At 42.3% G+C, this 17,695-nt stretch overlaps 1 protein-coding gene across 1 annotated transcript in view; it reads left to right on the top strand.

Annotated features, from left to right (window-relative positions):
* Positions 1-17,695, top strand: part of LRRC7 (leucine rich repeat containing 7) — a 495,371-nt gene that overhangs the window by 341,456 nt on the left and 136,220 nt on the right. Inside the window, exons 9-10 of the mRNA XM_059689215.1 lie at positions 4,992-5,066; positions 10,845-10,989. Of these exons, the coding sequence (XP_059545198.1) occupies positions 4,992-5,066; positions 10,845-10,989 (220 nt within the window). The remainder of the gene's footprint in view (positions 1-4,991; positions 5,067-10,844; positions 10,990-17,695) is intronic.

Genomic DNA, 17,695 nt, shown 5'->3' with positions numbered 1-17,695 from the left:
AAATGTTTTCTTATGTGCCATGTGTTACACCTTGGTTATATTCTCTCTCTCCTTTCTCTGAACTTCTCTACATTATTCTTTCCTCCCATGTGCTATCTTGTGTTCTGGTTATTTATATACATTCGTCTCCCCAATTAAATTATTAGCTATGTCAAGGCAGGAGTGAAGTTTGAATAACTGTGGATTCTGATTTGTGCCTTTCCTATAGTAGGCATCTCCACAACAAATAATTATTTGTTGATAAATGAAGAGATAAGAAATGAGTGGGTCTTGTTGTGGTCCTCTTTGGATTCCTCCTGTTTGGGACTCTATGCTTCCTGGACTTGTAAGTCTATTTCTTTCACCAGGTATGGCAAGTTTTCTGTCATTATTTCTTTAAATAGGTTTTCAATATCTTTCTCTCTTCTTCTGGCACCCCCATAATTTGGATGTCGGTACACTTGAAGTTGTCCCAGAGGCTCCTTACACTATCTTCATATTTTTGGATTATTTTTTCTTTTTGCACTTCTGGTTGGGTATTTTTTTTGCTTCCTTGTATTTCAAATCATTGATTTGATTCTCGGGAACATCTAGTCTACTGTTGAATCCCTGTATATTGTTCTTTCTTTCAGTCAGTGTATGCTTAATTTCTGACTGGTCCACACCAAAGCACATCATAATAAAAATGCAAAGGGCAAAAGACAAAGAGAGAATCTTAAAAGCAGCAAGAGAAAAACAGTTAGTTACCTACAAGGAAGTGTCCATACAACTGTCAGCTGATTTCTCAACAGAAACTATGCAGGCCAGAAGGGAGTGGCAATAAATATTCAAAGTGATGAATAGTAAGAACCTACAACCAAGATTACTCTACCCAGCAAAGCTATCATTTAGAATTGAAGGTCGGATGAAGAGCTTCAAAGACAAGAAAAAGCAAAAGGAGTTCATCACCACCAAACCAGTATTATATGAAATGCTGAAGGGTATTTTTGAAGAAGAAGAAGAAGAAGAAGAAGAAGAAGAAGAAGAAGAAGAAGAAGAAGAAGAAGAAGAAGAAGGAGGAGGAGGAGGAGGAGGAGGAGGAGGAGGAGGAGGAGGAGGAGGAGGAGGAGGAGGAGGAGGAGGAGGAAGGTAAAGATAAAAAATATGAACAACAAAGTGACAATACATATTTATCAAAAATTGAATCTAAAAATCAAATGAATAAAAATTCTAATGAACAGAAAAACCTAGACTGAGAGAAACCAAGATGGCGGCATAGGTGAACACCTGAAATTGCTGCCTCACACAATCACTTCACAAATACAACTAAAAGACAAAACGGATATCATCCAGAACCACCGGAAGGCTGGCTGAGTGGAAATTCTGCAACTAGAAGGAAAGAGAAAAGCACACTGAGACTCAGAGGAGGTGCGGAAGTAAAGTGCAGAGGTAAGGAGGCTCACGTGGAAAGGGCTGGCAACTGTGGATGCAGATGTCTTTTTCAATCGGGAGGGAATCTCAAGCTCCCGACTTCTCTGGACTCCAGTTCCAGGCGAGTCTCTGGGGACCCAGACTCATACAGGGAGAAACTGGACCGTCTGGCATCGGGTGGAACTCAAGGCGGCTTTCTCTCAGAGGTGCCTGCAGAAATTACCACGGGACACTGAGACCCGGGACCTCATAGGGCAGGGGTGAGGAGCAGCCATAGTTGTTTGTTCTGCCCTGTTGATTCCCTGATACCCTGCCCCATCCAAGCTGTGCCCAGAAGCTTTTGCATATGAATGGCCTGGCCCTTTGCAATCTAAAATTACCTAACAAACTGCAGCTCGGTCAGAGAGACCCAGAACATCCAAAAGAAGGCCCAAGACCCCACAGCAGCTTACATTGCTTCACAGCTGGGCCTCATCTTAGCACCTCCAAACCCCAAACAAAGAAGAGGAATCTGCAAATCTCTCCATAGCTCCTGCTGGGTAGCCTCAGGAAGAGGCTAAATTAGCACCTCCTTAGAGATCCAAGAGCCAGTGTACCCAGTGGTCAGAGTGGGACCATCCAGATTACAACTCCTCAGATCCATAAGGGACACACTTAGGGGGCAGACTCAGTGAGCACCAAAGCCCCACTGAAGCAAGCCTTTGCCTATAAGGGTGTCTCCAGCACAGAAGTTCTCCCACCATAAACACAGCTGATTCTCACAGCCAATTGGCCTAGAGGTCAATTCCTCCCAGTGATACCTACAAAAATTAAGGCTTAACTACAAAAAGACTGTGCACAAAGCCTACAAAGGGGTGTACCAAAAGTGTCCACCTCAGGTAATTGGGGAGGCTGAGCCACTGGGCCCTATAGGACACCGAGCACAGAAAAACACTCTATCAAAACAGGGAAGCAGCCAAAATGCAGAGACAAAGAAAAAGGTCAAAAATGACAGAAATGGAGGAAAGCAAACTACTAGATATAGAGTTCAAAACCACGGTTATAAGGTTTTTCAAGAATTTTCTAGAAACCGCCGATAAATTTAGTGAGACCCTCGATAAATCTAGTGAGACCCTCGAGGATATGAAAAAGGACCAACTAGAAATTAAGCATACACTGACTGAAATAAAGAATATTATACAGAGATCCAACAGCAGATTAGAGGGTCACAAGAATCAAGTGAAAGATTTGAAATACGAAGAAGCAAAAAACACCCAACCGGAAAAACAAAAAGAAAATAGAATCCAAAAATATCAAGATAGTGTAAGGAGCCTCTTAGACAACTTCAAGCATACCAACATCTGAATTATGGGGGTGCCAGAAGAAGAGAGAGAGCAAGATATTGAAAATCTCTTTGAAGAAATAATGACAGAAAACTTCCCCTACCTGGTGAAAGAAATAAACTTACAAGTCAAGGATCCACAGAGAACCCCAAACAAAAGGAATCCAAAGAGGACCACACCAAGACACATCATAATTAAAATGCCAAGGGCAAAAGACAAAGAGAGAATCTTAAAAGCAGCAAGAGAAAAACAGTTAGTTACCTACAAGGGAGTACCTATACGACTGTCAGCTGATTTCTCAATAGAAAAAATGCAGGCCAGAAGGGAGTGGCAAGAGATATTCAAAGTGATGAATAGCAAGAACTTACAACCAAGATTACTTTATCCAGCAAAGCTATCATTCAGAATTGAAGGTCAGATAAAGAGCTTCACAGATAAGAAAAAGCTAAAGGAGTTCATCACCACCAAACCAGTATTATATGAAATGCTGAAAGGTATCCTTTAAGAAAAGGAAGAAGAAGAAAAAGGTAAAGATAAAAATTATTGATAACAAATACATATTTATCAACAAGTGAATCTAAAAATCAAGTGAATAAATAATCTGATGAACAGAATAAACTGGTGAATATAATAGAATCAGGGGCATAGAAAGGGAGTGGACTGACAATTCTTGGTGGGAAAGGGGTGTGGGGGTGCGGGAAGAGACTAGAAAAAATCATACACCTATGGATGAGGACAATGGGGGCGCGGGGGGGGGGTAAGGGAAGAGGGTGGGGTGGGAACCAGGTGGAGGGGAGCTATGCGGGGATAAAAGAGGATTACTGTAATAATCTGAACAATAAAGATTTAATTTTTAAAAAATCTAATGGACAGATTAAACTGGTGGATGGAATAGAATCAGGGGCATGGAAATGGAACAGAATGATAATTCTCAGAGAGAAGTGGGTGCAGGAAATGATTAGTCAAAGATCTTATATGCATGTAGGCAATACCTATGGACACAGACAATAGGGTGACGAGAGCCTGGGGTGGAGTGGGAACCCGGTGGAGGGGAGTTATTGGGGGGAAAAGAGGAACATCTGTAATAATCTCAACAATAAAGATTAATTTTTAAAAATTTGTGGGTCTTATTCATATTGTCATCACCTCATGGTGATGTAATTCCTGGAGGGGGGTATGTAAGGCACTAACACATATGATAAAAACCTACTGTGTGTCAGGTACTGTAGCAAACAATGGGGATATGAGGTTGTAATGATTGAAAAACAAACATTTTTCTGCCCTTCAAAAGCTTTTCTATATATATAAAAGCCCAGGGACTGGACTGATGGAACAACCAAAACAAATGGAACAACCGATGGCTATGATGCGCACTGAGGCAGCCAACCAGCCTGATCTGTGCCCCGATCCCTGCCCCCCCCCAGCTGACCCTGCTCCCAATTAGCTCCCAACACCCCAATTGAGGGCAGGGCTAGCCAGCCAACTTTCCACAGCCCTTCCCCCTGGCCAGCACCACCCCCTACCACCCCCCCCGCACCCGATCAAGAGCCAACCGCTCGTGATCCCTCCCCCTGCCAGCCTGGCCCAATGGGCCCCCATCAGGGTGGGCAACTGGACCCTACCTGTGCACAAATTCATGCACCAAGCCTCTAGTACTCTAATAAAGAAACAATGCACTTATTGAATAGAGTGTAATAAATGCTCCATATGATAATTATAGGGTGTTAAAGGAGAATACATTTTTATTTTTTTTAGAATTCAGGTAAGCAGTTTGATTGAATAAAAAATGCAATTGTCTGTCTATTAAGAACTAGAATGTGAGCCCAGCCAGTGTGGCTAAGTGGTTGAGCATCAACCTATGAACCAGGAAATCACGGTTCGATTCCCAGTCAGGGCACATGTCTGAGTTGTAGGCCCAATCCTCAGCAGGTGACTTTCATCATTTTCTCTCTCCCACTCCCTGAAATCAATAAAAAATATTTAAAAAAAAAAAAAGAACTAGTATGTGAAACACACAACTCTCCTGGGTAGAGGAGGCAATTTCATACTGATACCCAGCAGCATGTTTTTTAAAGGTCATTCTGATTGTTTTCAGATTAATTCTAGGTTGGCTAACTCAGGGACCACCAGTTTTGCTAAAGGTTTGTTAAATTTGGAATTTCTTAGAGGATTAACATTAGATTCCCAAATATAAGTTCCAGACCATATACCTTATACTGTAATAAGAAAAGATTAATTTGGTTTCTTCTCCTCTTTCCTTTCTTCCCACTTCTCTCCCAGCCTGAAGTTCTGGATCAAATACAAAATTTAAGGGAGTTGTGGATGGATAATAACGCATTGCAAGTGCTACCTGGGGTATGTAAGTTTTCATTATACCATGTTGTCCAGCATCTGTGTTATATACTAACTGCAATTGAAGATACTCTTAAATCTCAGTGTTTGCATTTCAAAGTAGTAAAACATTTGTTAGGAGTGTTCAGTTTCCAAGTGTTTCTCAGTAACTTATTTTTGAGTATTTCATGTACCCTTCGTGGCTGTTACAGGTATGTAAAATGTATGAAAGACTTCTCTTGTTCTCTTAGGAGCACATTTGTCATCTCTTTCTGCATGTGTTATTTTTAAATTTTATATTGTTATATTGTAAAAACAGAAATGCCATATACAATACCAACTCTTTGTTTTGTGCAATCATCCTTATTCTTCTTGGTAATTAGAAAATGGTTTCTGATCATATTGTTAGATCTCTTCCACAAAATAAAAAAATCTTTCTTAGTTCAGGTGATATTTAGTAAAACCCATTTGAATTTTTTTTAAATGGCAAGGATTAAACATTGTAACAACAGAAAGTAAAATTATAGTCAAATTTTCCCCTCAATTAATGGGCTGTCCAGTGTCTCCTGGGCAGATTTGCCAATCAACTCATTTAGTGTGACTATTCCTTCTTTTTCCATCCAGTGAAAGAATGACTTTCCATAAAACATTGCCTCTGCCTATCACAATGCATACATTCAAATAAGCATATGTAGGCCGGCCAGCGTGGCTCAGTGGTTGAGCATCCATCCACCTATGAACCAGGAGGTCACAGTTCTCTTCTGATTCCTGGTTAGGGCACATGCCTGGGCTGCAGGCTCAATCCCCAGGTGTGCAGAAGGCAGACAATCAATGATTCTCTCTCATCATTGATGTTTCTATCTTTCCCCCCCCCCCCCCCGACTCCCCTGCTTCCTCTCTAAAATCAACAAAAATATATTTTTAAAATAAGCATGTGTACATACACACAGCAGCCACAAGGCTGCCAGTGGTGATAGCCAACTCCAAACTTCTTCCATTAGGCTAATTAGCCAGGGCAGAAGATTCATAATCCTTCTTCCACCACTGAGATTTAGCTGCACGTTCCCATAAGCCAATTTTATTTCTCTTTTGAATTGACATTGAAAATTTCTTTAAATGATTACAAAAGCAACAGGAACAAGAAGCTTATTCTCCTTTGAACAAGCCTGAGACCACATAAAGGAGAAAATCTGGCAAAAGATTAGGGGGAAAATGCTTTCTTTTCTTATCGAAAAAATACATTTCTGCCATCATCGCAGACACAAACCAAAAAAGCATGCATATCTCCTATTTATTGTTATTCAAAAACCACTTAAAAATACACCCGTCTGAACCAGAAACTATCCTAATGTCAAGGTTACAAAGATAATATATTCAATGATCTTGAATATATTTGTTTGAGAAGCTCACTCACACATAACAGGGAGAAAGATCTGGATTCCACTACACACAGTACAGCCTGATTTGTGCCATATTGAAGGTATGTACACATCCTGGGGCAACACAGGTAAGATCCTCATCAATTTCCTGCGCAAAATCAAGGAATCAAGATGTTTCTACATGTTTCTTCAATGTGTTTATTTATTTATTCAAAAACACACAGCATTTATCATGGGCTAGACATCTATTTAGGTGTTTTACAAATACTGACTCATTGAATCCTCATAATAACTATGAAAATGGGTTTTTACCATCCCCCTGTTATAGATGAGGAAACTGAAATGGAAAGAGTAAGTAACTAAGTGACTGCCCCAAGGTCACACAGCCGGTAAATGGTGGAACTGTAATTCGCACCAACTCCCCAGGCTGTTGTTCACTATGATGTTCCAAGTTTTATCACTATAGAATTAGTAGAAGGTACAAATGAGAATTAGGTTTATCTTGCTTTTCACAATCTTTACATTCCCAAAATCTGATCTTGCAAACTAATTCAGAACTCAAATCCCTTAGTAAGCTTATTATTTAAATGTCAAGGTAATACGAAATCTGTAAAACAGATAATGCTGCTTAATTTGTCTGTTTCAATAGATTTTTTTTTTTTGTATACTAACAACTTTAAGCAGATCTCTTATGTTAGCGAGTACACTTGAATTTTACATTTTGCTATACTCCTTGTGGAAATACTCCACAGCTCCTCTGTCAAACAGGTGTGGCTTTCTCATTGCAGTGCTGGCAAACAGCTGTTACACAATTACCTAGAAGCACATGACTTTGAAAGACTAATCTTGAATGTGGTTTTCAGCCTATGTGTCTGTTTCACAGAATGATTAATCCTAAAAATTTAGTGTCATAAGACACAGGAATAAAAGCAAGTTTATTTTATTATTAATTCATCTATCATAACACATTAAGGTAATGTACTTTTTAAATAATTGTAGAAGCCTGGGCTATCATTTTTCCACTGTAGTTTTCATACATCAGAGAAGCAAATAGATAATGATGAAAAATTGTTCTTCTATATAACTGTCTTGTGACCATCACTCTGAGATCAATCAACCAAAACATGAGTAGACAATGTATTGAGTCCACATTTATTTTTTAAACAAACTTCAATATCTTGTTTTGTTTGTGATGGCTTCTGCTCTTCCCATTTGCTCTCCACTGTTCACCATGGCCTCTCTGTCCAGAGGGCTGTTGGAGGGACACTCCATATCCTCAAGGACTCTGAGATACTGGGACTCAAGACCTCTTTCACTCTAAGATACTATTGCCTTTATAAGGTGCTTGAGAGTGAGAGTTTAGAAAAATTAAAAAGAAACACCAAAGAATTATTTTGTTTTGCTTTTTTAAAAAGATGTTTAGAAACTTTAAACCAAAATATTTGAGTTGTCCTAGAGATAGCAATGAAAGAAGCTTCAAAGAAGAAAGTTAATCATAATAAAGGAACAAAAAATACACACACACATAAACACATATATCATTTTTCCCTTGCTCACCGGAAGAGAAGAATGAGATAAGGCAACATAATAGTTCCTTGGGGTGGAAAGCTGTAAGTAAAGTGACAGTATTTTTCCAAATGACATATTGCTAGGCATGGGGAGAAGCTCAGCTCTCTGGCCTGACTCACCCAAAGTACTCAGTTCCTAGTCTGGCAAGTATTAACCTACTCCCTAACTTTGTTCCCACTGTTGGGAGTGGAGGGAGCAGGGCTAGAGCCATAGTGCTGTGTTACTTTGGGAGTTAGAGGGCAGAATTGCCAATATAATCAATAGGCTTTGTAGTGAGTAATCCAATAAAGGTGACTTTAAGTTTAGCTCTACCCCTTATTAATGGGGTAACCTTGGAAGGTTACTTGCAGTCGATGCTGCATCACCCTCCTGGAATGAAGAGCTTACTCTATTTCCCCAGCTTCTGGGAATACTGCTTGCAGCTCCCCACCCTCTTCAGGAACTGCCTTCAGCTGAAGAGAACCTCCTCACCCAGGGTCACAACCCTATTCTGGGAGACCTCCATCCAATGACCAATCCATGCAGGGGTGTAAAAGCCTGGCCCCTTCACTCCACTCAGGACAACTTTAAGGCAATTCTCACTTCAGTGCTCCATAAAGGGTCAGCTGAAAACTTCCTCAAGACCTGATCACAGCCCAACTTCTTCATCTGCCCAATCCTACGTCCTTCCTTACCTCTTTCTTCCCACTGTTATTGACTCTAAGAACACTCTCCCATAAACTTCTCTTTGTCTCTGCTTCCCAGGGAACCCAATGGGTAACAGTCCTGAACCTCTAAGCCTTAATGTGAGTGAAAGGGCAGATTCTGGCTCAGTAGGTCTGGAGTGGGTCTAATCGTCCGAATTACAGACAAGCCCCCAGGTGGCGCCAGTGCTGCTGGTCTGCGAAGCACATTTTGAGTGGCAAGAATATAAAGCATTAAATCAAATAATAAATATAAAGTACTTAGCACAGTGCCAGCTGTGAGCTTGTGTTTGTAATAAATTTATTTTCTGTATTTGGTTATTTATACTTTGTCAAATAAGTAGACACGCTATAGTAAAGTGTACACAGGTAGACTAAGCAGATGAACCACTGAACACTGGTATGTGTGAGACATTTATTTGCAAGACATGCCCTTAAAGACAAGGTAAATTAAGACTTTCATCTTGCTTGAAGTCCTATTGTCCATTGTCTCTACTAAGCCATTACTGTTTGCTTTCTGCCCAAGGTATGACTTGATTCCTGCCCCCTGCTCAGCGATCAGTTACTCAATCATTTCACTTCGACATCTTTCTTGAGCCAATTGCCTCTTCATCCTCACTTCTGCATGAATTCAGGTCCCTCTCACCTCCTCCTCTAAACTGCTTCCAGATCTTCCTAATGAGTCACTCTGACTCCAGTCACGAATCTTCTCCTTACAATTCCCTGAAGTTATTATTTCAAAGCGCAAGTCCAGTCATGTCATTTTTCATCTGAAAAGCCCTGAACGGCTTTCCGTGCCTGTTAGATAGAGTGCATATCTCCCCGCGTAACATGTAAGGCCTTTTAACAGCTGGCTTCTTATCATCCTAACTTCATCACGATATGCTGTCACTTTGAATTTCTCACCTTCCGCAAACATGCCGTGCTTTCTCACACTCCTCTGGGAATGTATGTGCTGTTCTCTCTTCCATGTACGGGTTCTTCTCTTCTTGACGAGCAGTGTCTTCCAGGCAACTTGCAAGACTATGCTTCTGTGGCATTCCCTACATGCTTTTTTCAGTGCCATATCGCAGGGTATGATAATCATTTGTTTATTTGATGGTTCCCTTCATTACTCTGAGCTCCTTCACGATAAAGACTTTGTCTGTATCATGACCAGTCTCTCCCCATCCTTAGCTGACTTCGTCATGGTTGTTCTCTGGTATATAACACAAGCCCTAACTCACAGTAGATCCTCAAAAATTATTGTTAAGTGAACAAAATATTGAATCTGCTTAGTATAAAGTCCAAAGCACCATGTAAAACCTTTCTTATGCATTTGAAATTTTAAGAATCAACATGTCAACATATGGTGCTCTGGTAGCAACTTCATGTTATTTAATTCAGTGGCAACTTTGAGATTATTGCTGTGCGTGTTTTTAACTGCTGTATTGAGATATAATTCACATATCATAAAATTCGCCCATTTAAAGAATGCAATTCATTGGTTTTTAGAACACTCATATAGATGTGCAGTCATCACCAAAATCTAAATTTAGAACATTTCCATTACCTCTAAAAGAAACCCTGACGCCATTAGCAGTAACTCCCACTCCCTTCTTCCCCCAGCCTCTAGCAACCCTAATCTACTCCCTATAAGTCAGTCTATTCTGGATAGCCATATAATGGAATCATACAATGGGTGGACTTTTGTGACTAGCATCTTTCATTGCATATGTTTTCAAGGTTCATACATTTTGTAGCATGTATCAGTGCTTTTTTATAAATAATATTTCCACATGCAGATATACCACATTGTATTTATCTATTTGTCAATTAATGGACAGTTGGATTGTGTCCACTTTTTGGCTATTGTGAATGATACTGCTTCGAACATTCATGTTTCTGTGTAGACATATGTTTCATTCTTGAATACATACCTAGGGATTACTGAATCATATAGAAACTCTAATTTAACTTTTCAAGGAACTGCCAAACTGTTTTTTCCAAAGTGGCTGCACCATTTTATGTTTCTACTAGCGATGTATAAGCGTTATAGTTTCTGCACATTCTTGCCAACACTTGTTATTGTTGTAGCTTCTTTTAAAATTAATTTAATTTGTGGTTTTACAACATTAAAATATCTTTTGAAAGTTTCTCAGCTAACCCTGAGTTTATGCAATGTCATCAAGTCTATAGGGAAGTTAAAGATGTTGGTGTACCTGGATATGTCAAAAAACAGAATAGAAACAGTGGACATGGACATTTCCGGATGTGAAGCCCTTGAGGACCTCTTACTGTCATCCAATATGTTGCAACAGTTGCCGGACTCTATAGGTGAGAATATATTTTGCCATAAATGTTTGTCAAATATGTAATTTTCTTTCTTGGCAGTATAGTTTGTCTGTAGATGTGGGGAATATACTGTTAGCTTGATATTAATAAATTAGCAAGTTCATTATTCAAGATGATAAAATAGTATTTTACTGTTATCTTAAAATGAGATGGTAACTAGTTATCAAATTCAAGAAGGCTCTCTTATGAAAATGATCTTACTAAATTGATATATTTAAATTTTTTCAGATCTCCTAACTGAAAATGTTATTGTAAGTAGTATATATATATCTTAGATTTATAGTAATTTTATTACAGTAGCTTCTATTTACATAGTGTAGCTATAATCTATTTTTGATACTATTGTAACATTGCTGTGATCTAGAAATAAGATAAATATACAATAAATATAAAATATCTTTATTTTATTTTCTATTATTTTAAAAAGACATATTGTCTTTTGCATGCTGAGATTCATGAGGGCAGATAATTTGTTAGTATATATTTAGCATTCAATCCACTTTTGTTTTAAATTTTTATATTAGTAGAATAATAAAAGAATCTAATTTAAATAATGAGTAAATTTTTTGCATAGTTCTCTTGCTATTATTTCTGAGAGAACTCATCAAGTAGGGTAATCATCAAATAACTTAACTTTGGAATATGGTTTTTAACACTCTGAATTAAACATGTCATATGTTCTGAAACTTATTAATCCTTCTGAAAAGTAAGTCACAACTGAGGCAGCCTGGTTGAAGGGAAGCTAGAAGACAAGGTAGTTTCCCAAATTATTCTTTAGTATCCTATTACTTCCATGTTCAGGCTAATTGAGAATGTAATTTTAACAAGACAGGATAGCTTTTCTTTTCCTTCTCAATTTGATGACTTTTTGATTTATATAATCACATATTTATAACAATACTTGAGGCCCTGTGCACAAAATTCATGCATGGGGGTGGCATGATGCCCCTAACTGCTCCCCTGCCTGCCTGCTAGCACCTAACTGCCTATTCCAGCTTGCCTGATAGCCCCTGACCACCTCTGCCTGCCAGCCTAGTCTCCCCTAACTGCTCCCTTGCCTGCCTGATCACCCCTAACTGCTCCCCTGCCTGCCTGGTCGCCCCTAACTGCCTCTGCCTGCCAGCCTGGTCACCCCTAACTGCCCTCCCCTGCCAGCCTGGTTGCCCTTCCTGTACTCCCCTGCTGGCCTGGTCACCCCTAAATGCCCTCCCCTGCTGGTCTGGTCACCCCTAACTGCTCTCCCCTGCCAATCTGATCACCTCTAACTGCTTCTGCCTTGGCCCCCGCCACCATGGCTTTTTCCAGAAGGACATCTGGATGAATGTCCAGAAGATGTCTGGTCTAATTAGCATATTACCCTTTTATTAGTATAGATTTCTCCAATCTGCTCTGTCATAAGACTTATCTGAATGCTTTATTAAACACTTACACATGTCCACACTCTCACTCTGAAAATTCTTATTCAGTAAGTTTGTGATAAGCCCTCTAATCTGTATGTTTATTAAACATCCTAAATCAAACCTATGATCAAGCAAGTTTAGGAAATATTCTTTTGTGCAATAGAAGGTAAGGTAGTATAATGGTAAAAAGAGCATTCTCCAGTCAAGATACACTCCTACTCAAACACCACTCCATACCTCTTCAAAGACATAATGAGAATAGAAAAATAACTCATATCGTTACTGCCTCGTTGATACCAAGAACTATACCTGGTATATGGTAAGTGCTCCTCAGATATTCAGAAAATAAAATAATTTAGACATACTTAAGAAGAATGAACATCTACCTTAACCAGTAACCCCAGGCCTGAGAGACTCCAGACCTCAAACAGCAGTAGCAGACTTACATTCCTTTCCTGCTGTGAAAAAAAAAAAAAAAAAAGACCTTAAACATAACAAGGGAACTCAAATTTACAGGAGCTTGAAGAAGGAACTCCTTATCTGTGAAGAGAGACTGCTGCAAAAACCTACAGCTAATATGTGAAGCTAGGGCGGAAGGCAAGAACATATAAAGATTCACTGCTGGAAACTGTGGCTAGTCACAAGCTGGTTTGGACTAGATTTGCAATATCCACATGGGATGAGAACACCGTGTTGCTAATGTAAGACCTAGTTCTGAACTCCAGAAACATGAGGGTCAGATGAAGATAATCATGAAACTGCCAGACAGGCAGGGGTGAGCATAGATAATGAGAATACATTCACCCTCACAAATGAGCATGTAAACCAAAAGAAATTTAAGCTAATATTATTATGGCAATTCGAATATTCAAACAAGTAGGAAAGTTTACCCAAGGGAAACTGAAGTCATCAAGCAATATAAAAAAAGAGTTTAAGTATGTTTAGATCTTCAAATAGATAAAAGGAAGAAAAATGTTTGTCTCAAAATAATAACTTATAAAATAAAAACAGAAGCTATGACTAAGAACAGGTAGTTATTTTAAAAAATAACCAATTAGAAACCCTGGAAATAAAAATATCACATAAAGAGATAAAATATGTTGTAATTATTTGTTTAAACTATCTTCCTTTAAGAAAGTAGGCTAGGAAATTAGCAGTTCAGATTCTGGCTTTTCTGCTAGCTCTGTGACCTTGAAGAATAAATGAATTAATCTATGTAACATTGCTTGCAATAATGCCTGGAACATAGTAAGTACTAAATATTAGCTGTTATAATAGTGTAATTATTATTATAATCTTAGATTGAATGAGTGCACAGTATTTAGGCTTTTAAAATTCTATTACATGTGTATTAATTTTTTGTAAATATCAGCTACAGTATTAAATAAATTACATTAATATTTAAATATATTTACTACTAATTATATATTAATAGCTAAAATCATGGTAAAAGGCCTCCTTTTTCTTTCTCTTTAGTACTTCCTAGTTTGGAGTACAAGGTAAAGAGGTTGGGACTTGGGGAAGGGTGAAAGTAGAAGGCAAAGAATAAGATGAAATACTTTTGGTTCCTGTAAGATAGACAAGGAGAGTCCAAGCAGATGTGATATAGAAATGCAGTGAAGGAATTATCTGCCAGAGGAAAATAATGAGTAGCAATGATGGTGAGGCCACTGGCCTAATACCATTCCAAGGGCAATCAGGTGCCTACAAAAGCTCCAGTATCTGTTCAAGAAGTGCCTCTTGGATGGAATATATGCGTGACAAAGTAACCACATCACAAATGAGTGAGGTTCCAATACACTGACATGGAACTAAGCAGGGAGGTCTAACTTGCTTCAACTTTCAAAGCTGTAGAAACGTCCGTCAATTGTCAGAGCCACTCCCCCATTCTTTAGAAACATCTATTACATCAATCTTTTGGCCTGAATTCTTAACCTGACTCACAATTTTCTCACTACTACATCACACCTGGGCACTGCAATGCTCTTAAAGAAGGCTTTGAGACCTAGCTGGCTTCCTGGTGATGGCTCAGCCCAAAACTTCCTGTGACCCCGTCAAGTGATGTTGAGAAAATCAGCCCTCCTCCAGCTCCACCAGTTTGATCAGAGTTAACAAGTCATAGAAAATTTACCTATGAGTCATAGTCCTGTTTTCCTTTCACAATTGATGAGCAAGCTCAGGAGTTCTTTTACACGTTCAAGGTTGATATTTTAGCAAGCACACCAGAGAAGCTAAGGTGACTCAGTCACCCTTTGAACAGAGATGAATATGGCAGTGGGTGTCCCAGCTTCAGAGATAAATGACCCCAATGTGCATTGTCCTCGTTTTCAGATGCTGGGCTGTTTTCAGTGCTGTGTCCTGGGGTCACGAGCTGATGTATTAAACTCTAAATATTACGGGCATTTTTTCCAAGCAGTCTGACAGGGATCACATTTCTCTCCCTCAGAGTAGAGATTGTGAGTGCCTCTGAAGACTGTGTAACCGATCATACTGCAATTTAAAGTGCAGCCACAGCTTTATTTCAGAATTTTTGTGACTTACTCAAGGCCTTTAAGGAATCCTTACAATACTTGCAATGGGTGGGCATGATCTTCTCAAAGCCTGTTCACAAAACACTGCTTGTACGAGATAATCCTCAGGTACATACACAAATGCCATAACTTTGGACAGACACATTGCTACAGTAATATATTGAAAACTCCTAGAAAAACTTCATTAAAAAATCTGTTTTACTTTGCTTAATGGCATTTCCCAAACACAAACTTGTACCCATCAGAACAAGTTTTCTGCAAAACAAGTAGTCTAGAATACATGTGCATATTTCTAATGTGAAACAAAAAAATTAGCCAGCTATTAATGCTTTGCCCCTGGATTTTGGCTGTTTAAGCCATATTGATATTATATGTTACTAGTGGCCCGGTGCATGAAATTCGTGCATGGGGGGGAGGGGTATCCCTCAGCCCAGCCTGCACCCTTTCCAATCTGGGATTCCTCTCACAATCTGGGACTGCTGGCTCCTAACCACTCACCTGCCTGCCTGCCTGATTGCCCCTAACCACTCTGCCTGCCCGGCTGCTTGCCCCCAAATGCCCCCCCTCCAGCCTGATCACCCCCAACTGCTCCCCTGCTGGCCTGCTCACCTCCAACTTCCCCCTCCGCCAGCCTGCTTGCCCCCAACTGACCCCCACTGAAGGCCTACTCATCCCCAACTGGCCCCCCACTGGCCTGATCACCCCCAACAGACCCCCCACCAGCCTGATCACATACAACTGCCTTCCCCACTTGGCCCCTTACTGCCTCTACCTCTGGCTTTGTCCAGAAGAACGTCCAGGAGGTCTCCTGGAAGGTCTCCCAGTCTAATTAGCATATTACCCTTCTATTAGTATAGATACAGGACTGGTGCATGGGTGGGGGCTGGCTGGTTTGCCCTGAAGGGTGTCCCAGATTAGGGTGGGGGTTCCCTTGTGGGGAAGGGTAGCCTGGGTGAGGGGCCTACGGTGGTTTGCAGGCCAGCCATGCCCCCATTGGGGTAGGGGTCCCCACTGGGGATGGTGCCAGCCTGGGTAAGGGACTGGGGCAGTTTGCAGGCCAGCCATGCCCCCATGGGGTGAGGGTCCCCGCTGGGGTGGCGTGGCCAGCCTGGGTAAGGGGCTGAGGGCTGTTTTTGGGCTGGCCACACCCCCTTCAGGGTGGGGGTCCCTGCTGGGGTGCCTGGCCAGCCTGGGTGAGGGGCTGATGGCTGTTTGAAGGCTGGACACAGCCCCCAGCGGGGACTCTCACCCCATGGTGGTGTGGCCAGCCTGGGTGAGGGGCTTTGGGCCATTGGCAGGCCCCTCCCTCAGTGGCTGGCCCCGGCAACCCAAGCCTCCCATGCGCCCAGGCCGGCTCCATGGTCACCACCCACAGGCCCCTCCTTCGGCTGCCTGTCCAAGCAGGTGGGAAGCTTGGCTTCCTCTGTTGCCAGGGGCAACCCAAGCCTCCCACCTGCTCTGGCTGGCTCTGTGGCCACCACCATCTTTGTCCCACTAATTTGCATATTTCCCCTCATTGGCGGTGGGGTGTCATGGAGGTATGGTCAATTTACATATTCGCCTGTTATTAATGTAGACTAGAGGCCCGGTGCACAAAAATTTGTGCACTCGGGGGGGGGGGAGGAGGGGGTTCCCTCAGCCTGGCCTGTGCCCTCTTGCAGTCTGGGACCCCTCGGGAGATAACGACCTGCTGGCTTAGTCCTGCTCCCGGGTGGCAGAGGGCAGGCCCAATCCCTAGGTGCAGCTCCTGGTCGGGCTCAGAACAGGGCCGATTAGGCGGTTGGGGCACTGCCCCCTGTCACACTCAAGGCAGGGTCAATAGGGAGGTTGTGGCACCACCCCCTGTCACACACAGAGCAGGGCCCATCAGGGGGGTTGGGGCTCCGTACCCTGTCACACACAAAGCAGGGTCGATCAGGGGGGTTGGGAAGCTCCCCCTGTCACGCACAGAGCAGGGCCCATCAGGGGGTTGGGGCGCTGGACCCTGTCACGCACAGAGCAGGGCCCATCAGGGTGTTGAGGAGCTCCCCCCTGTCACTCACAGAGTAGAGCCGATAGGGGAGTTTGGGCATCACCCCCTGTCACACACAGAGCAGGATGGATCAGGGGGTTGGGGCACCACCCTCTATCACCCACAGAGCAGGGCCGACCAGGGGGTTGGGGTGCCGCCACTGTCACACTCAGGCAGGGCCGATGGGGAGGTTATGGCTCTACCCCATCACACACAGAGCAGGGCCCGTGGGGGGGGCGGGGGTTGGGGCACCACCCTCTATAACCCACAGAGCAGGGCCAATCAGGGGGTTGGGGCACTGCACCTTGTCACACACAGAGCCGCAGGGCGATCAGGGGGTTGGGGAGCTCCCCCCATATCAGGCACAGAGCAGAGCTGATCAGGAGGTTGGGGCGCCTTCCCCTGTCACGAACAGAGCAGGGCGGATAGGGAGGTTGTGGCCCCGCCCCCTGTCAAACACAGAGCCGCAGGGCGATCAGGGGGTTTGAGCGCTGCCCCCTGTCATGCTGATCCCGGTGCCGGGAGGCCTCTCAGCTCCGCTGATCCCGGTGCTGGGAGGCCTCTCGGCTCCGCTGATCCCAGTGCTGGGAGGCATATTACCCTTTTACTATATAGGATAGAGCCTGGTGCATGGGTGGGGCTGGCTGGTTTGCCCTGAAGGGTGTCCTGGATCAGGGTGGGGGTCCCCACTGGGGTGCCTGGCCAGCCTGGGTGAGGGGATGATGGCTGTTTGCAGCTGGTCACAC

This window comes from Myotis daubentonii, chromosome 3, assembly GCF_963259705.1.
Source record: "Myotis daubentonii chromosome 3, mMyoDau2.1, whole genome shotgun sequence".
In the NCBI taxonomy this organism is placed as follows: Eukaryota; Metazoa; Chordata; class Mammalia; order Chiroptera; family Vespertilionidae; genus Myotis; species Myotis daubentonii.
Note: the sequence above shows the minus strand (reverse complement) of the source record. Positions and strands in the feature narration are given on the sequence as shown.